Below are 20,844 nucleotides of genomic sequence, written 5' to 3' on the forward strand. Positions count from 1 at the left end.
TTGTTTGGAGAAAAAAATATATTTTTATTGGGGTGCAAAACAAATTTAATCACACACATTCCACTTTTACATCACATCTATCACATCACATTCACAAATATCTGCTGCCCAGCAGCCAACGTTACTGTAACCCGCAGTCTTCACTGTATCTCATCTCATTTTTTACCCAGTCAACAGGAGCAAACTGCACATTTAACCAATTTTTGAAATAATGAATGGGCCATTTCCGCACAATGACTTGATTCACCAACATTACCATCATCTCTAGTGTCCATTTATGTGAAGAGGAGAAAGTTTCTTTAAGAAGCATGTAAGCGGTTGGCTGAGCTTCTCCGCCTTGAAGTCAAAAGATATTTGGCTTTTTCCTCGGGCATTACTGTATCCACCACATCAGCAACTTCACTATCAGCAGAGGCAGTGTGTGGCTTCAGCACCTGCTTCTTCTCCTTCTTCTTCAGGATGATAAGCTCTGCTGGTTCATCCTCCTCAGTATCTCTCTCCACAAAGGGCAGGAAAGCCATCTCTACCAGTCCCCCGACCATGCCAAGCATTGCCAGAGTAGAGCCGAGCATGTAGATCTTCAGCATGCTCCGGCTGGGCCTCTGTGTCAGCATTTCTTTAGCAAATGGGATGATCTCGCCAAAGTTTTCCATATTGTGTTGTCGATGAGTCTGTTAAAAGAAAAGGAACAATTGTAACCAGATATTCTGTAAAGAGAACAAAGATTTACTCCTGACAACTAATCCATTTAATTAAAATGCAAAAATTCTACTATCCACAAAAAAAGAGAATAATACTTACGTCGAAGCACACGCACAAACTCTCTTATTCTCTTTTTCTGTGCGTTCTGAGTAATCAGGCTTTGCAGGCAGAGGCAAAGGCAGAGCCTGCATATTTAAACCCAAGCAGGGCCAGGTTAACGCCCACACTGGGGACACAATGCATATTCATGAGGCCACTTGTACTCCAATTGTTTTGTTGGAGATTAGAACTTGTTTGGGTAAAAGGGCAGACACATCCAATCCCTGTATGTGATGAAATGCATGTGATGTGACATGTTGCCTGAACTCTGCATGTGCAGTTCATGCAGTAAACATTATATTGTTCTGACAGTAAGTAATGCTTTGCAACATTAGTTGGTACTCATTAACTTCTTCAAGCACACACAGGCACTGTTTAAGAAAAGTTAAAAATAAATAAATAAAGGATGTTAACATTCAGACAGTTAACATGTTACGGACCACTGAACAACAACAGTCCTGGGTTTGTGCTTTGTTACCATGCATATTGATCTTTATCAGGAGAGCTTCATTAGTGTCCAATAAGAGTATGCTAGGCTGTGGAAAGCCAGCCCCATTTATTGGTTAATAGTTATTGTCTGACAACAGTATTGGTTACACATGGAATACCCCCTATTGAACAGCAATAGATAAGCCTCATTAGAAGATAAGGGTCGATAGAATCCCCCAAATCATGCTGTCCTGAGCTGCTCTGCTCCTGTACCTAAATCTGTCCAAAATGCTGACAGTACATGCGTGTGTACGTGTCTCAAACTCTCTGCACTTTGAACCAGTTCCCTGCTGCACGAGAGAAGAGTAGCGAGTTGGGAAATGTGTCTGATCTTTGTCACAGAGACATCATCACTGAGTGAAAATGACAACCACACATTGCTTCAACATCTGTACACCAGATGAATCGTGCTTAACATTTTATCCAGTTTGACTTTTAGCTGTGCTGGTAGTGACCAAATAAGTTACACTTATTATTAGTTTTGTAACTGTCACATTGCATATTAATATAATTCTCTAAGTAAAATGCAGCAGTTATACAGATTACTCATGACATTACATTAAAGTAATGTCTCAACTCTGTATATTTTTATATATTTTATTAATTGTTTACTCTATTTAATTTGTAAACTATGTGTACACACACACACACACACACACACACACACACACACACACACACACGTAGAAAAATATTTAGTATACACATCCAGAAATGCATATACTATTATATATTGTACATATATTTATTAGTTTCAGATGTAGCCATTCTTGTATTTTGCACAACTCTGTTGCTTGTGAAGCTCGCACACAAGAATTTCACTCACATGTGCTGTACCAATGTACCTGCACATGTGATGTGACAATAAAAGTGATTTGATTTGATTTGATAAAGCATTATTTTTTCAGTACTTTGAGATTTTGAACTGAAAATGGAGGTGAAGATTCTATGTAAAGAATTTCATACTAATACATCAGGTCAGAGTAAAATACAGGAGAAAATGCTAAAAAGTATCCACACTGATTCCACTCTTCATAGCTAATCCAGGGACAACCTTTCACCCCGTTTGTCCACTTTTGGATTGCAGAGTTGCCTAAAATATTGCAGGTAATAACGCAATAATTACGCAGTCGATAATGTTCCTCTTTGAGCAACTCAGCTCTGGGCATTTATGTTTGCCTCTGCTGGGAAAATGTTGAGACTGTTTGGAGACCTTTGCTCCATTTTTTTGTCACTTCTGCTTGAAATGAACAGTCTGTCTCTATTCTGGACTTCACCAAGGCACCATGCTGTGGTTGAGGGGGAAGTTTTATGACAAATGTGGATGTGAAAACTCTTTCAACAGGAGCTAAGGGGAGAAGGAGTTTAGATCCACAGTATTTAAAATGTTTATATGTGAAAGGAAAATTACACACACAGTGACTTTTTTATTTCAGAGATTTTAATAGTGAGTGTTTTACCTGTAACACAGTGTTTGCAGGAAATTCATAAATGGGGTGAAATGAATAATAATCTAAAGCACCCTTTAAGTCAACATACATTTCTCAGCTTTTGACTCCTATTCACATCTTATAATAAAAGCTGTTTAAACCTGGTCACAAAGACATGTTTTGTATCTGTTGGCTTACTTGGCTTAATTTACTTCGTCTGGAACGTGCTGTTCTAAGTACGCTGCTCCTTGTAATCCTGACTGTGCTGGAAAGGCTGAAGTACAGAAGTACAGCCTGCTAATTGGCTTGCTGGTTAGATTAACTGAGGTTACCAGCTCAGGTTAAATGAGTCCCAAATATGGTGTATTTATATTAGGGTGATGCTTAATAACATGCAAGTTTGCAGAAAGTTGCAGAAATTAACAAGAAGAAGAAAAAATCTATTATTAGAAAGTAAACACGTCTGAACAAAGCCTGTTCAAACTGTAGCCGGAGTTTCCTGTTGCCTACCTGGCAGGGATCCAGTGTGGCCTTCTGCTGCTGTAGCCCATCAGCTTCAGGATTCAATGTGGTGCTAAATGTGCTAAAAAGGATCAGTATTTTGTAAAATATGCAGACCAACTCATCTGGCACAAGCAACAATGCTACGTTCAAAGTAACTTACTGCAAATCACCTTGCTTTGTATTCTCATCTTGACCATGCATTGAGCTGCCTGCTGATTATACTGTGATTGATTAGCTAGTGTATGTACTGGCAATAGCTTAATTTAATTTTGCAAAGTCTACCATTAATTTGTTTACCAGGAGTGAAGGTAAAACAACCACAGCAAAACAAATGCAGATCCTTTATTTTTGAGTATACAGGATTCCCAGCATAATACATATATAACATGAATATATGTTAAATCCATCATTACAAAGCACATACCAAGACAAACAGCAGACTGCCCAAAGTAAACCGCTTACAATAAGTGAATAAACATTTCTAACAATAGACTTTACCTGAATGTAAAAGTTCTAGTAGGTGTATGGCATTTAATGAATATACTTGTGGCATTTACACTGTTAATGATAGGTTTGTTTAAATATACATTGTTATATATATTTTTATTTCAAATTTGAATTTGATCTGCTCTATTTTATTTTATTTTTTAAAAAAAAGAAGCAAATAATTAAAAAAATAAATTAGCGAAACAATTAACTTAAAGAAAGTAACAAAAATATGAGACAACTTTACCATATTAAATTACATCAGTATGGCTTATTGGATGCAGTAAGCATGCGGTTTTCTTCAAGTACAATAATTGTCATTGACGTCATTGTGTGTATTATTTTAAGCATGGAACCATGAACACAAAGTGTTCGGATGATCTGACTTCTGCCCCATCAAAAACCAGTGGTCAGGAACATCGTCACCATAAACAACATGGATATTCATGCAAAGCCCGGCTAGAGATGAGCCCATTTAATCCATTGCTTTCCGTCCTAGATCACACAGTTCTGTTGAATACTGTCAAAAATGTTCTGGTTAAAAATGAGACTCGTGCATCTGAGCGTGTGAGTTTCGTTGTGGTTTGTGTACTTTGGTGTGGTTTTGGGGAAGCTTCCTAGGCACTCTCTCCAAAATAAAATGCTCCACACAGACTGTGGATCTCCCACACCGCTTGAATCAACCACTTGTCGTTCTCAGTACCTGGGAGCTGCTGACGCAAACCAGCTGTATGCTGGGTCAAAACAGCAACACTGACCTGTAGAGGGCAGAAATACATTCAGGGTGAGAAATACATTTTTCACCATTAAACTGTAGTTTAATAATAAAAGTGTAATTTAAAAACAGTTTAATGTATTTGTTCATTATATCCACATGCTTTAAGTGTACCTACCAGGTAAAATGTTTTATTTCCATGTAAACTCTATGCAGCTTTCACATGATGGCGCAAACACCAGTTATGGTCTTGCTATTATTGTTTTTTTTACCGTATCTAAAAGCAAAAGAGAAATGTTTTAGTCAGCCATATTATAAACTCAAAAGGTCAAAGGTCACAATTTGATATAAAACAGCTACAAACCCATTCAGGTTGGCAGGCTCTGAGTGGTACACATGCTTTCCCTGTTCAGCTATTGTAGGTGCGTGTTGTGCACTGCAATGGCTCTGACTGGTCTTCAGTGGGTGGCAGTGGCTCTTTAGTTCAACATGGCTTGTGGGCAAGGACATGTGATGTGTCCCCTGCACACTCCCGTTGACCTCTGGCACCTTGGGCTCAACCTTGTCTGGATCAAGATGTTTCCGGTTTTTCGTTGGGGAGGACACGTCGATGACCCTGATGTCTGGGATGCTGGCCTGCCTCAGGACCTGCTCTGAGTGGGCCAGCTGCAGCTTCTTCATGTGGTTGATGGCAACAGCAGCATTGTAGGCTTGCTGTAAAAGCGAATATAAAAAAGAGGTTGAAAAATAGCCTAGCTTCACTTTAGATGTCCTTATATATGGTGATATTGAGTAGACATTAAATGAAATGTCTTGTTCATTTATCATTGATTGATAAATTATAGATTCATATTTTAGGATCTTTTCTTCTTCTTTTTTACCACTGAGCAGCCAAGTGCATTTGATTTCCTAGGCAGTGTATGCACTACATCAGCCCTTAGTGCCCTCGATTACTAAACAGTATCTTATTAAAGTCTCCCTGGCCAGGAAGGATTTAGGTTGGCACCCGATTAATCTACTATAAACTGCAGGTCTTCAGTAAGGTTACCACACTGAAGCCAAGAAATCCGTGCAGACTAACCTTCCACTTGGACTTGGCAAAGTTCTTTTGAATCTGAACGCTGACGGAATAGTAGATGTCCTGGCTCCGAGCTGTCTTCCCAATAATCCTGGAAAACGAATGACGGCACAGAAAGCTTAAATTTATTTTAGGTAGAGATTAATTCTGAATGCATTTGTAACTGGTGCTGGGCAGGAAGATTGATGCCTCCTGTGTGCAGTGCCACTAAAATGTTAATTGTAGAAAGTTATTTTATGATCAGGCTTAGATGACATTTTATGGACTATTACACATTAACTGTTACAACGTAATAATTCAGTGACAGTTGTGAATTTTGCTCGAGACATGCTACTATACTGCACAAAATATGTACTTATATTACAAAAAGGGAGTCATTAATAAAAGATAATATGTAATTATTGTTTTGTCACAACTATACTGGTACAATGGTGGGTTTTCATGTCTTGATGCATGCTCAATCATCCAGGAAAGTAAATCCCCAAAAGTTGATTCTGTTTATCTGGACGTAGCGTCTTCAGTGATGTCTTCAGTTTCAGCGGACTGCAGGTTTGATTGCAGCCATTCCCCAACTCTCTGCAAATGGTACTCATGGCCATTGATCAGTGGTCTTTGATCAATGCTCATTAGAATTTGCATATTAATGATCAAGGAACTGAACTCCCAGCCCATTGTTCCTTCAATGGTGCTAATTTCAGTCATTAGGCAAATGAAACATTTCTCCCACTGTAAAAAACGCTACGTCCTAATGAACAGAATCAACTTTTGGGGTGGGTTTTCATATTAAATATAATCAGAATCTCAAATAATGAGGTTTAAATGCTGTTTTTTTTGTCTGCTTTTGGCATTGGGTCATGTCAGTGAGAGCAAATGTCCCTAATGTGATAGAGGATCTGATAAAAAGAGAGAAAATGCTAAATTGTCTTGTTGAAGACTGTGAATGAACTGATTGTCAGATAAAAAAGGATTACAGTAAACTATAAATAATGCCAAAAAGTCCAAAAAATGTCAACATGGGTGAAAGGAGCATAATAAGTTTCCATAATACAAGTGTAGTGTATGAGTGGTAGTCACCATGGATGTCTGAGCGCTAGGTCTGTAGTGTAGCGCATCTTGGGATTCTTCTGCATCATGTTACGAATAAAATCCTTGGCTGCAGAAAAAAACAATAGATACATTAGAGCTTAGACAACGCTGATTAGAAACACAGTCGGTGTGTGCCATCTTTCAGTGTAATTACCGGATTCAGAGATGTCGTCCCAGAATGGTGAGTCAAACTCATACTGTGCCTTCATGATCTTGGAGAAGAGCCGTGACTCACTTTCTTCATAAAAAGGGGGGTAACCGCAAAGTCTGACAAAACCAAATAAATACAAACATTTAGCATCTGTGAAAAAAATCCCCTACATGGTACATGCATGGACTCAATGTGCTCCATTTTTCTGTATATAGGTAACTGTGTCATTGCATAAGACACAGCTGGGGCCTTTAATCTGATCGTCTTGTTACTAAGAGAAAAATCTGGAGCAGGTGGTGAATAGCTTTCTACTTACAGGATGTAGGTGATGACTCCGATAGACCAGCAGTCAACGGCGTTGCTGTAGGGCTTCTGTGCCAAAACTTCAGGAGCTGGTTAGAGAAAATTTTAAAGCTATATCAGTGATTGCTCAAAAGCTCGTGAAGCATCGGTAACATGCAGTATGACCCACTCTGAGGGTCTAACTCAGCGAGTGTGAGATTATTCCTCTAGAATGACATGTTTTCTTACCAACATATCCTGGGGTGCCACAGGCTGTCGACATGATGCCATTGTCTACCATCTTCGACAGGCCGAAATCACTGATCATGATCTTGGAGTTTTCCTCCTGGCTGTAGTACAGGATGTTCTCGGGCTGCACAAGGGAAAAAAGCAGGGACGAGAGCTGTTCACACACTGATGTCCTCAATGAAGAACTTCTCAAATAGTTATTTCACCTGTGGTGGAACAAATTCTTAATATCTTACTTTCTGTCAAAGTGATAATATTGTAAATTAAGCCAAAGCAAGAGGGGGAAAAAATCAAAGCAGTATTATCTATATGATTAATGAGGTCAAGTAACAGTTGAGCTTTGGGGTACCTACTGTTTTGCAAAGGTAAAACCGCTCTTTAGTTGTATGCTAAATAATGTCAACTATGTCAAATTATTTCTCTAAGAATTTCTCTCAAAGGTTAAGTTAGTTTTTCTGATGAGCTAAGAATTAAAAACCCCTTCAACATATGACCCTGTAAATGATATTCAGGTATGGATAATTACCAGATGGATAAGTCACAATGGCTCTGCCAGGCTGTTCCATCAATAAGCTGATAGTTATAGATCCAGTAATTCATTACCTTTTACGGTTCTAACACACCATCTTACCAGATAGTTTCTATGAATGCCAGTACCTCAGTTCCAAGCACCACTAAACCCTTAAAGCTCACTTTTGACCAACATATGTCTTTTAACCTGCACATAAAAAGTCTCCAGGAGGGCCCTCTTTCACCTGCATAATACTGTGTCTCAGAGTGACACTGAGAAACTAATCAGGCCATTTATTATTTCTAGGCTGGACTATTGTAATTTCTTGTTACCTAACGGCTGCAGCAGTCTCCAGCTGAGCCACACAATGGAGTTAGTAGCTAAAATGATTCTCTTCATTTGCCCATATTAGATTCTTTTCATTGGCTCCCTGTGAAGCACTGAATTGGTTTTGCTTCAACATGTCTTAAAGTCCTCATAGTAGCATATTGTCCCACTTTAGAACTGCTGTCAGAGAGCAGGTTTAATTGTGGTTCCTCCAGTTTAGAAACTACAATGGCAGGCAGAGCCTTCAGAAATCCTCTCTCCTGCGGCTAAAGACTCAGGCTGCTGGAGGATTTCCCATGATGTAAGGAGAATGTCTCCTCCACATGTATATCATTCATTTAGATCCTGCTATTGCACATTATTGTTTCTTTCCTCTGAGTGTATATATCTGTCTTTAAAGCTAAATGTTCCTGATGTTAAAAGTCCCATCAGCCAGCCAAACACCATATCATTTTTCATCTCTCCATGGACATCTTTTCCCTTTTCTCTGTCACCTTATCCCAACCAATTTCCCCCTGAGGTCTCCATTATGCTGCAAAGTGCTTCGTCAAGAAGGCAAATTGTTGGGCTTTTCTTTATAATACTGTATGTTGTCTATCTTTCTATCTAATGTACCCTCGGGTTTAAGGAGTAAGCATGATACAAATGAGTCAAATGTGATGTAAAGGAGAAAAACCATATATTTCACTAGTGTTTGGGATATTATCAGCCATACCTTCAGGTCCCGATGCACTATTCCGTTTTGGTGCAGATAGCTGACGGCCTCCAGCACCTGCTGAATCACTCTGCTGGCATCCTTCTCTGAGTACACCCCCCGATCCAGGATACGGTCAAATAGCTCACCGCCTGAAACCCTGGTACAGAGCCACCGCCAGCATTAAAACTATATGCTCCTTTTCCTTTTATGGTGATAATTTGATAATATTGGACACAAAATCTGGAATACTCACAGCTGCATGACAAGATAGTAATGCGTTCGACTTTCATAGAAATCCTCCAGCCCCACAACGTTCTCATGTTTAATTCTGTTTGAAAAAATAACATGATGCTTTCATTATGACATTGCTTTTATACCTATCACAAAGTTCCACATACTTTCAACCCAAACAACATCCAAAAAAACCCGACATCAATGGCAATCCTCCTCCTGTGCTCACGTCTGAGAGATGAAAGCTGGAGGCTCATAAAGATTCACATGTGAATTACCTTCGCAGCACAGCGATCTCATTCTCCAGATTCAGATCCCTCTTCTGTTTCTTTTTCACACACTTCATGGCGAAATTTTTTCCCGTCTTCTTCTCCTTCACCATGTAAACCTCTGAGAATGCCCCACTGCTCATTAACACATAAACACATATTGAAAATACATTACTGATGATGCCTTCACTGATTGCTTTGAAACAACAAAGTCTCCCTTGGTAAGGGGAAATAAGCCTTCTCGCTGATTACTAGAGGGCTGTTGTTAATAAAACATGGGCACATTAACAACACAGAACATTGGACTCCTGTGTGTCTACTTTTATATTGCTCTCGTGCAACTGGGAGAAGCTATTGCTTCATTCAGTTTCTCAATTTGTGCATACATTAAATGTTATTGGTTTTCAGCCAACTTTTATTTGAAGGGCTCATGTTTTAAACACATTATTTTTTAATTAATGACACATCCTATTTTTATTTTCTTTATGATTTAAAATATAATAATGCAAGTCCCATTTCCTGAATGAGGAAGTGCTGCAGGGTTAGTAGGACATTGGGAAATAGGCTGTTTTCTTCCTGCAGAGTTAGGAGATGAGACTGGAACATTCATTTCCATTATTTTGTTTGTTTTTCTTTTTAAGAACATAAACGTCAGACAAAGATGTCCTCTCTCACATTACTTCACACAGATGTGTTCTCAGTACTGGAACATTCTGCTTGGTTTAGGTGACTAAGCTCCCTGGATTGAGCATGCAAACACCTACTCTCTAGCTGTGTATTCACCTGTGCTGTTCTCAGGAGTACAATCGGATATACTGATTCATACTGATTATACTGGCTCATATTGACTCATACTCACTTACTGTACTATGAGGTTGGCATATTTATTTATGTCCAGTTTGACATGATACATCTACATACATGCATTCTCACAAGCGTCTCTGGTGGGCAACGTCAAGTTGAAGGTTGCTGTAAACGTGAGCAAATGGTTTATGTTGAATAAATGATAAAGAGCTGGTTAGCTGTGCTTAGTTTGGAAACTGAGATAAGCAGCTGAATTTGCAGAGACTGTGAATAGTGTGGAGCCTTCCATAAACCATATGTATTTTTGTATAGATAAATACTAAAGCTGTAAAAGTCGAGCTAAGCTAACTAACTGCGCATACAGGTTTTGATTCTAATTTACTGTATAAACAAGATCACCAGAAAAACATTTAGTCCATAATTGCATTTAAAGACTTTAAAGGCTTCTGTTGTGTAACCGTCAATAATGACTTTGTTTTTTTCTCCCTGTCGTATTACATCATTTAGGAAAGGAAACTTTCTGATACGGACTTCTTAGAGACCATCTAATTTAAAATCAACTCAGGGCAGAAATAGCAATATCAAAGGGTTTAATTAAGCTCTTGTAAGGACCTCTGTGACTTAACAATTCACATGTCAGGGGCTTATTATTGTGCGCTGTGCTCCTGTGTCCATGCTATCTTCAGCGTTGTCTGGGAATAGTTGTTCTACTGGGTGGATTAGGTGCTTTATCCCTGACGCAAAGGAAACGGTGGCAGGCTCCAGGCACAGAAGGTCAGCAACGGACCATGTGTAGGTCAGGTCACAGGCAGGTGTCAAGAACTATCGGCAGACCACTTTTCCCACGTTCATATAAACTCTAATTCCAGCTCAGTTTGGCAGTCAGGAACAAGCTGTCCCTTTCCCATTATAGCACTACTTTCCCTGAATTGCTTTGATTTTTGTTCCAAGGACCTACTTGAAAAAAATACTTTGACTTTCAAGAAAAATTGCCGGTCAAGACCTGAAAATGAAAGCTAAGCAACAACCATGATCAAAAAGATTAGGAGCGATCAGAAATTGCAAGAATTCACCCGACTGTGTGAATCTGAGTGCTTAGAATTCAGTACAGACTAAAATCGCACTGCTTTTCAATGCACTCTGGTGGTTCTTCTTAACCCCGAATAAACTCAGTCCCTATTTCCAGGAAACCATTAGGATGCTGTTTACACAATGTCTGATGAGGCCCAGTGGGAAAGACTGCAAAATCTCCAGTCCCTTCTGGAGTCTCTTGCTTTTATTGTGACAGAACACAAAAAAACGAAAATGTTCACCCGGGAATAGGCATCATTCAGAGAGTTCACCGAAAGCAAACTTACTGGGTGGCTCAGACAGCAGTAATCCAATCTGTCTTCTCTTCTAGGGGAGGTGCCACAGAAATAACCGCATTACAAGTAATTTTAAAATTTGTTTTCCCACTTTTACGTGAAACTCTTGGGTGTTCAAATTGTTTGGGGGGAATAAAAGTAATTGCTGTAGACCAACAGAACTGAACTGAACCAAATTAGATAACGCTCTTTGCTCAGGAGGGTGTTGCCTCCTTCACAGTCCAATCATTGATGATGTGTTAGATAAAACCTCTTGGCAGCCTCTTCAGCCCTCAGCACAGTAAGCTCTATTTTCTCACTCTGGCAGCACTCTAGCTTACATCATGATTTAATGTTAGTCTCTCACCAGTAGTTCTCCAGTCTATTGCAAAATACTCAACACTGCCACTGGTTTTTATCACCGCCGTGACAAAAATTAGGTGAGCGCAGGTGAGCGAGTGTCGACTGAATGTGTACAGCACAAAGTTAGACGTTAGAAAGCAATAACATTAGGTGGATTCTTATTTAGTTTTTATTTTTTAATTGCAAATGTGCCAGCGGTTCTTGGAAGCACTTCTCATTAATTCCAGCTCTGTTCTTCCCTTCATAGAAAATTAAACTGTCCTAACTTTGATAAATACTGCTGCTTTTTTTCATTTAAAGTCACTTCACTAATTGTTTAAACCCGGCACAGAATATCACGTTATCACATTATCACATTTTTCCTGTGCAAGTCTCCATCATATGTTGGCACTCAGTCATGAAAACTTCGAGAACCCCTGACCTCAATAACGATTCTACTGTCTTATTATTTGTGCCAGATTTATAATCAAATATTTACATTTTCCTCTGTTTTGTTTGCATATAAAAACTAAAAAGCAATGATTAGCAAATTTAAAAAATTACAAAAAAAAATTGTGAATGAACTGCTGCACTGATGCCAAAGCCTGGATCCCTCTGGAAAATCAGCCTAGTTGTCTAACAGTTAGAGCATCTTGCTGCCAATACTTAAGTACAGTAAGCCTTAGCATGTTAATCCAATCAAATCAGTAATCTGTCCTCTAATTCAAACAGCATGCTGATGGCTATTATCATGCCAGCCACTGCAGTTCACATCAGTATCAGTAAAATAAACCATCTAATGGTGCAAAGCATTCGCCAGGGAAGCAAAAAACTGTTCAGTTACTTAAACATTTTTTAAACTTTAATCAAAGTCATCTTACAGTGAGTTAAATGATACTTACGATCCCAACTCTTCCATGAAGTCAAAAACCTCTTGGATGTTTTCAGTGTTCTTCTTCCACACATAGTCGGCCTCTTGACGACCCATGTCTGCAGGTGCTTTGCCAGGGAATTCTTTTTGATGTTAAGGAAAAGCAAAAGACAGAAGAATAGATGTCACTCAAAGGAAAAGATCCACATTGCCCTTGTTTCCTTAGTTTATTTGCATACAACTGCAACAAACAAAAACCATCCAGGCTCAGTGTACAGGCTTCCTCGTCATTGTAAATGTAAACAAAAAAGTCATCTGGGATTATTGAAAAGTCCTAACAAAGCAGCTATGAAGGTTGATGCGTCTGCTGAGCTGCTCAGACTGTCTACAGGTGGGAGCAGCCGGTGAGACTGCTTTTGTCAGCCGGTCTCTGTCTGGCTGACAAAAGGTTAGCGCACTAATCCGCGCTGTAACTAGCACACAGGGAGGTGTAAAGCTATGCCGGGCTTGGCCCACATCAGCACCACATGATGCTGTATCATAAAGCTGTGTATCAACAAGGCTGATACACAATCTAAAAGCAAATGGGAATGAAATGTGAGACTAGTGTGTCACTTTTGTTTCCTGACATAAAAAAAAAAATCATTTGAAAAAGAAATTAACCTTTATAACTGTTGTAAATGAAACTTTTTAGAAAAGAAAATACCTTGCAGCTCAGGAATATATTCAGTATAATGAGAAAAATGATTGTATTTTCTCAAATGATGAGCATCTAAAACAAGAATGACTTGTTGAGTAGAACTCAATGTACTGAGGAGGATTAGGAACACTTTAGAAGGACAAGTTACTCAGTCTGATTTCCTGCCCCCTTTTCTCTTATATAATGGATTAACTCCTGATCTGTATACCTGACACCATCACAGGTAAAAAAAAAAAAAAAAACTAAAAAAAACTTAGAACAGCCTAGAACAAATTATTTTAAATGTGACAATATATCTTAATTAATTAAGTATACTATTGCTAAAGTGGTATCTGCTGACAGTGGTATAAAAACATAAATTATATGAATAAATAAAGCAGAAAAAACAGTTTCAATTCAGTGCATATGCAAATTTACCAAAACCTAAAGCTCAGAAACATATTTATTCTAATAATCCAGTGTCCAGATTTATATACATAAATACATATGTAGACAGTGATGAGCACAGAGGATCTGATATGAAAGGGGTTTCCTGTTGTTTACTCCTCCCCTGCAGTACTTCTTTTCATCCTGAGCGTGTGTTGTTGTTTTAACAGCACAGATCACAACATAAAACTCAGCAGGGGGATCCAAAACCACATCCAAAACCTAATTTGCAAAGTCAAAACCTGCATCAGTGATTTACATTTTAATACATCCGGTTCCCTTTACGAAAACTTTCACCTTATCTTTGTCATTTATTCATCAACTTCACGCTTAAAGCTCAGCCACACGTTTCTGCCATCGTGCAAAAAAAAAAAAAAAAGGTGGGAGAGAAAATCCACGTTATCTCACGCATAGGTACACCGATAAATGACGTGACTTGCAGCACGGAGACAGGCTCCTCTGTCAGTAAATGACAGCAGATATGTCCCGTGCGGTGCCTCGCGATACAGCATCGTGCATCATACCAACAGCTGAACCAAGTTCGCTGCGGCATCCGTGGAAAGATCACTCTGCGGCAAACAGGCGGATGATCAGATATTCAGATCAAGCTTGAAGCACACATCTGCCACGCCTGAGCAGAAACACTTCTGAATATACACACATAAATGTACTCAAGACAGATCTATTCAAGATGCAGGACGTTTAAAAACTACCCAATTTACGCGCAGAATATAAATTACACATCACTGGTCCTCTGCCTCATCCTAGGCCGGAAAAAATCTCCAATCTGCAGCTCTTTAGATGTAATTACTGTAGTGTGAGACATCTGAAGACGTATAGTTAATTTAATAAAGAAGAGGTTCATTCATCAGCACGCTGACTGAGACTTACCTAGAGACTTTGCGCGGTTGGAGCTCTGCTCTGACTCTCCTGCCAAAAGCTCAGCGAGGTCTGGGGAGATTACTTTATCTGGGACCTTACAAGTACCTGTTGTTAAGTCGGAGATTACATCCATGAAGATAGTCGATGGGAGGGGCGGAGAGTCTCACAGGTGCTCATTGAGACTTGTGGCACAGTTGAGGCTGGTGGACTCGCTGCTGCCGCCGCTGCATCACATCTTTCCACACAGTTTCAGGTTTTATAGAAAACTGCGCTTCCTGCGTAGAAACGGCCTCCTATTGTAAAACAGCACGATTCATGTAAAACAGCCCACGCCGTGCTCACGACAAGCAAGTAGGCTGTATTTTAAAATATATGACGACTAATTTTTGATGATGCTCAATATAAAATAATTTTAAAAAAAAATGACAATTTATAAAAGCTTTATACACAGGTTATGGTTGTTATGCAGAGTCTTTTTAATGTTGTGTTTAAATGCTGAATGAAAGTGGATTTTCTGCAGCTCTGTGACACCAATGAAGAGGAAAGACTTCAGCAACAAACTAAATATTGGTATATACATTAGTTATACATTGGTTAACGATTTAATTAATTAGCAATATTAAATTAAAATAAGTTACTGCCAGTGTAATAAATAATATCCTGGTGTATGAGTGACCTGTCAAAATTAAAGTTTTGTCTGCAAAATTAGATAATAATTCAATTGGATGTAGAGCTAACATTTCAAAACATTTTGTCTACCTGTAAAATATTAATGATTAATTAAAGTGGACCTATTGTGCTCCATCTTCATATTTTCATTCTTGGACTCTAGAGCAGGTTTGCATTATAAAATACCCCTCATTTATCTGACATCTGTCTGAAACAAGGCTGTTTATCACCATGCCAACGGGAAATTCAGGTTAAAGAAGAAGCCATATGTGAACCTGATCCAGACTGAAGCAACGTGGAAAACAGTTCTGTGCTCAGACACATCTAAATTTGAAATATTTACAGTAAAACCTGGACAGTGCATCCTCTGGACTGAAGACGCGAGGGACCATCTGGGTTTTTGATCAGTACTCAGTTCAAAAGTCTGCACTTCTGATGACATAGGGGGTGCATTAGTAGAATCGGCATCCCAATAATGCTGAAAGGGATGCAGAGATTTTAGAGTAACATATGCTCCCATCCTTACAATGTCTCTTATAAGCGAGGCCTTACACACTTCAGCAAGACAATCCTAAAAAGCATACTACATCTATTACAACAGCAAGGCTTTGAAGTTGAAGAATCCAGGTGCTGATCTGGGCTTTCTGCAGTCCAGATCTTTCACCGAATTGAAAGCATTTTGAACATTATGAAATTGAAAATATAACAAAGCAGATCTAGGATTGATCAATAGCTAGAATGTATTGGACACGTATGGGGCAAATGCCCCGGAGTCCAGCCAGCAGACGTCTCCTCAGTTCACAGACTGTTGTTAAAAGAAGAGGCGATGCTAGAGAGTGATAAATTAGTTATTTCCCAACTTTTCGGAGCTGTGTTGCTACCATCTTTTCCAAAATGATTGTATGTTTTTGTAACGATGCATTTTCTCACTTTAAACATTTAATCTGTTTCCTAATTTCTATTGCAAATATAATATGGGTTTATGAGGTTTTCAAATCATTGCATTCTCATTTACATTGTAAAATGTGTCCCAGCTTTTTTGAAGGTTGAAGATATTTTACACCTGGCTACCAACTGCTTGAAACCACAGTGCACCATCAGGCTGTGACAGTGTTGCATTATAATCTGTAGCCTGAGGAGGCATCCCTTAACAGGTTTATGCATTAATCTGCATTAGGTGCTCATGTAACCCTCCACAGAAGGAACCATACGAAATGCAATGACAACAGACAGGTCACACTAATAATACTGCAGGCCTCTGCTGCTCATGTATTCACTCCAGTGTTTGTGAAATGCAAAAGGTTAATTATTCACAAACAGCCTAGCTAAGCTAAAGGCTTCCTAGCAGACAGAACAAACCAGTTCAGCTTTAATAACCTTTATAATCTATGAGTCCTTTCTGATAAATAAAGAAATGCAGACATAACCTAAAGATAAATCCTGCAGGATTTTATCTGCCATCCAAATCTGCAATATTAACCTGCCAGGAGAAAATTAATCGATTTGACTACCTGCACATTTGTAATGTGCTGCAGCAGAGACTATTAAAATTGGCCTTGTTGTCATGGTTACCAGTTCAAAATGATGCCATGGTCACATTCCATTTCAGATGATTTTTTTTTTAAGAATGACAAATAGTTGACGTCTTCTTTAATCAGAAGAGAAGGCACATAGGTCAGCAGTAAAAAGGCCCTTTCATGATGGAAGTGTCACGTTTGATGACAGATCACTCCACATAATTAGCACAGTTGCTAGGCTAGAGTTATTTCACCACGGAGATGAGCTACACAGAAAAATAGTTTTAAATGCCAGGCAGTTTTCAGTACAGCCAAGGATTTATCTCTTAATATTCTTTAAACCCTATATATTCCAACTGACTAACTGGACTAGATTTATTTATTTTTTAAGTGGACCTATTCTGTTCATTTTCAGCTCAATATGTTTTATTCTTGGACTTGTATTCGTGTAGCTTTGGACAATTCACATGTGAAAATAATCCTTATTATCTCATACTGGGCTTTGGTGCAGTTAATCCTCTGTTTGAAACAAACTGTTTTCGCTGCTCTCCCCTAGAGGCCACCTTTCCTTTAAGCCAGCTCAAACAAAAGATTTGAGCAGCAGGTGGGTGGAACTCTGTGCCAGAAATCTCTGTAGTAGGGATATCCTGTCTCGTTGATATCCTACAGATCCAGAAGAAAAAAAGAAAGTAGGAAAACATGTTAAGAATGAGTTGAAGGACGATGTTTTGACTCACTTTGGCAGAGTTTAATATGAGGAGCAGTTATAAATAAAAATTAGGCTCATATTAAGTTTACTGTGGGGCACATTTCTGTATAATAGGTTGCTCAGTGTCCACCTTAATCGGTGTTTACAGAGCTTTAAATATTTGCAAATATACATTTTTACTTTTATTCAAGCCTCAAATATGTCAAGTTTACCAGGCTAGTCTTAAGAATTGGCAACACATGTGAATGTGAATATGCTGACTCACTGCTGCTTCCTGTGTAGAGTCTGCATATTCTTCCTGTGCCTGACAAGTTCATTCCAGCTGCTTGCACCTTTCCAACAGTCATGCATGCAAGCTTGATTGATTATTCCAAACTGGTCGTGAATAGTTGTTTGTTACTCTGTGTTAGCCCTATATTAACAAATAATCTCTCCAGGGTGTACCCTACTGCCTAAAGTCAGTTGGATTGGGCCCCACTCTCTCTTGGATCCTACTGCACAAAATATGAAAATCAATATATCCTGATATGGTAAATTAATATGCAAATCAATTGGAACATTGCTAATGGATACATTATACACAGAGAAAGGACAGGAAACTTAACAAGTTAATTCATTGCATTAACCCTTTCACGCATAGTGGTCATGACTCAAAGGCTGTTTTCTTGTATTTGTGCCAGTGTTGATGGTATACTTGCACATAAACCACGACACTGGACACTGATGTGTCACTTCATACCAAATTCAGTCAAAATGTGTGTTGTCCACCTAAGTAGACATGTAAAAACCTCTTTGAAAAGTCCATGATTAAAAAAGTGAAGTTCAAAAATCTTTTTGTCATGCCTAAAGATGAATAAAAATACTTAAGAAAGAAATCCTATTGAGGTTGTCATAATTCATGCATGAAAGGGTTGCAGGAAAAATCAAATATTCTGATAATAATTGCAGAAAGTTATGCTCATCCATTTGGTCTTTGCATAAATGTTCATTTTCAAGGTTAGCAGGTGTATTTTGGAATTCTTGCATTGTTTTCTGTTACTCAGTTCCCTCACCAAAGTTCTTCTTCAAGTGAGATAGACCCCTAAGATAGATCTTTGAAGGGCGTTTTAAAGCATGATCTAAACATCATCTACATTAAGTGAATTGCAATGGTCACCGGGAAATAAAGACTGCAGGAATGTACATCTTCTGTAAAACCATCTTCAAATACAAAAAAGAAGGAAGAAGCACGAATCTGATTAAATTGTTCCCAGCTCATTTACTCGGATATTACCATCATTATCATTTACCTGCAACAACAAATTCTGAAATAAATTTCATAAAATACTTTTAATTGTGATACTTTTCAGTAGCTTTTCAATTCCCGACACATTATGCAGTAGTTGTTGACAAAGACTGATAAAACAGCGACTCATGTCGCCTTACATCATTCAGTGTGAACTTTTTAATCCCCGCAACAGGGATTATCCAAGACTATGTCATTAAAGGGATGTAAAACAAAGCTCCCCATTCTCTTCACAGGTGCAACAAAGTACCTTACACCACCTCAGGCGCTTAAGATCCATTGCAGCTAAATTAATGGTCAATGGGATTACAATAAACGGATCAAGGAATCTGTGCTCAGAGCTATATTTACACAGCTCCCATGTGGGAAAAAGTCATATAAGCAGATACATCTTAAAAAGATCCAGCAAATGTTACCAGGATTTGAATCCAAACAAGCATGAGTAAAGTGTTTTGCAAGTTATTTTAATCATTGCTTAATATATTAAGTGCTTACATAACCTTAGATTAAATACAAGTGAGTGCTTGCAGAAAACTAGCGACCCGTGTGTGACATTTGCACTCAAATTTACAGAAAGCAATTATTTGCTTTATGTAACTACTCCAAAAAAAGATGTTTCTTTGTGAAAAGTATTACATAATGCATATTGTTAACATGATCTTCACTGTAAAAAATGTGGGCAGTATACCTGTAATGATGATGATGAGCTGCAATTATTCACTTTTATGTATCAATTCAAAACATCTGACATTGTGTTCATCCTCCCGCACTTCCTCCGTGAGATCACAAGGTCTGATAAATATTCCGTTAGCAAACAAACGCGCACTTGTTAATTAACTCAGTAACAACCTTCATTTATATCTGACTTGATGTTGCCCATAAACACTTTTTTAAGGAAAGAAGACCTTAAAATGTACTTGTTAGACATGAATGTGACGCTGCAAAGCTGGTTGTTGCTCACACTGACTAAGGTTTCCCTGCACTTCCAAGTTCTTCTGATAGTTTAGGTGATTATATTTATTTATTCGTTTCAATAAAATTACGATTTGGGACTTTCGCTGCATTTTATTTTACTGACTTGTGGACCTTAATAGGAAGGAGCGTCTTCACTACTTAAATCTTAATCAAGGCCAAGTATGCACCCTAGAGCAGCGGTCCCCAACCTTTTTTGCACCACGGACCGGTTTGTGCCCAACAATATATTTTCACGGACCGGCCTTCAAGGTTTCGTGGATAAATACAACAAAATAAAACTAGTATCGGTACCGAAAAAAAGAAGATTTATTCATAACACAGGTGAAAAGATCCATTCAAACCGAGTTAACGAAAAAACGATAACAAAATAACGCTTAAAAACCGATAAAAACCCTGAAAATCATACATTTCACACCCGAGTCTCACGGCCCGGTACCAAATGACTCCGGTCCGTGGCCCGGGGGTTGGGGACCGCTGCCCTACAGGATAGCAATTAGAATAACAGGCGAGGTCAAGCCTTTATGGCAACACCTTACATATTATGAGTTAGTATTAGTTATACTGCACAGTGCTTCAATATAAGACTAAATGCATAAATAAACAAAAACGACAAAGTGCATGTACTTTATTTGATATGCTGTGAATGGCTGTCCAGATAGCACAAAATGGCAGCAGGACAATGACTAAATAAGGCTCCTTTTCACTTATACAAGAAACGGTCTTTGTTTAGATTTTGGCCATTCATCCTGCACAATGACAGGAATACCTACAAATAATAAATATTGGTTTTTATAAATAGATAAATCTGTCCATATTTGCCCCCCCCCCCCCCCCCAATTACCCCGAATTAACTACATCCACTAATAAAGTGCAGCCAACTTTTGAAGACTATCACTGGAAAACTAACTCTGACCCGAAAGGACTGAACAATCAACCCCTGAGATTAACTATCCAATGTGCTTGCAGGACAGGACACGGTGAACAGCTGTAAGTGCTACAAAACATCAACATC

At 38.6% G+C, this 20,844-nt stretch overlaps 2 protein-coding genes across 2 annotated transcripts; both read right to left on the reverse strand.

Annotated features, from left to right (window-relative positions):
• g0s2 (G0/G1 switch 2) lies at positions 1–868 on the reverse strand. The gene is made up of 2 exons (XM_085259390.1): positions 802–868; positions 1–671 (listed from the first exon to the last, which is right to left on the reverse strand). The coding sequence occupies exon 2, from the start codon at positions 651–653 to the stop codon at positions 300–302; it is 354 nt and encodes a 117-aa protein (XP_085115516.1). The 5' UTR covers positions 654–671; positions 802–868; the 3' UTR covers positions 1–299.
• Positions 869–3,542: 2,674 nt separating this feature from the next.
• camk1gb (calcium/calmodulin-dependent protein kinase IGb) lies at positions 3,543–14,841 on the reverse strand. Its single transcript, XM_085259483.1, has 13 exons — positions 14,687–14,841; positions 12,701–12,812; positions 9,316–9,441; positions 9,060–9,134; positions 8,825–8,963; positions 7,272–7,395; positions 7,057–7,132; positions 6,744–6,856; positions 6,578–6,656; positions 5,507–5,594; positions 4,790–5,139; positions 4,604–4,702; positions 3,543–4,468 (listed from the first exon to the last, which is right to left on the reverse strand). Exons 1-12 carry the CDS (start codon positions 14,808–14,810, stop codon positions 4,645–4,647), a joined length of 1,464 nt encoding a protein of 487 aa, XP_085115609.1. The 5' UTR covers positions 14,811–14,841; the 3' UTR covers positions 3,543–4,468; positions 4,604–4,644.
• Between the last annotated feature and the right edge of the window lie 6,003 nt (positions 14,842–20,844).

This window comes from Mchenga conophoros, linkage group LG20 (assembly GCF_057382185.1).
Source record: "Mchenga conophoros isolate Kocher_MC1m ecotype Shallow Benthic linkage group LG20, M_conophoros_male_GT1.1, whole genome shotgun sequence".
Taxonomy (NCBI): domain Eukaryota; kingdom Metazoa; phylum Chordata; class Actinopteri; order Cichliformes; family Cichlidae; genus Mchenga; species Mchenga conophoros.

Coding starts and splice junctions, on each gene's coding strand:
- g0s2 (XM_085259390.1), bottom strand. CDS start 653: ATGGAAAACTTTGGCGAGATCATCCCATTTGCTAAAGAAATGCTGACA.
- camk1gb (XM_085259483.1), bottom strand. CDS start 14,810: ATGGATGTAATCTCCGACTTAACAACAGGTACTTGTAAGGTCCCAGAT. Junction 8,964..9,059: donor TACTATCTTGTCATGCAGCT/GTGAGTATTCCA, acceptor GCTCTGTACCAG/GGTTTCAGGCGGTGAGCTAT. Junction 6,857..7,056: donor GGAGTCATCACCTACATCCT/GTAAGTAGAAAG, acceptor TGGTTTTGTCAG/ACTTTGCGGTTACCCCCCTT.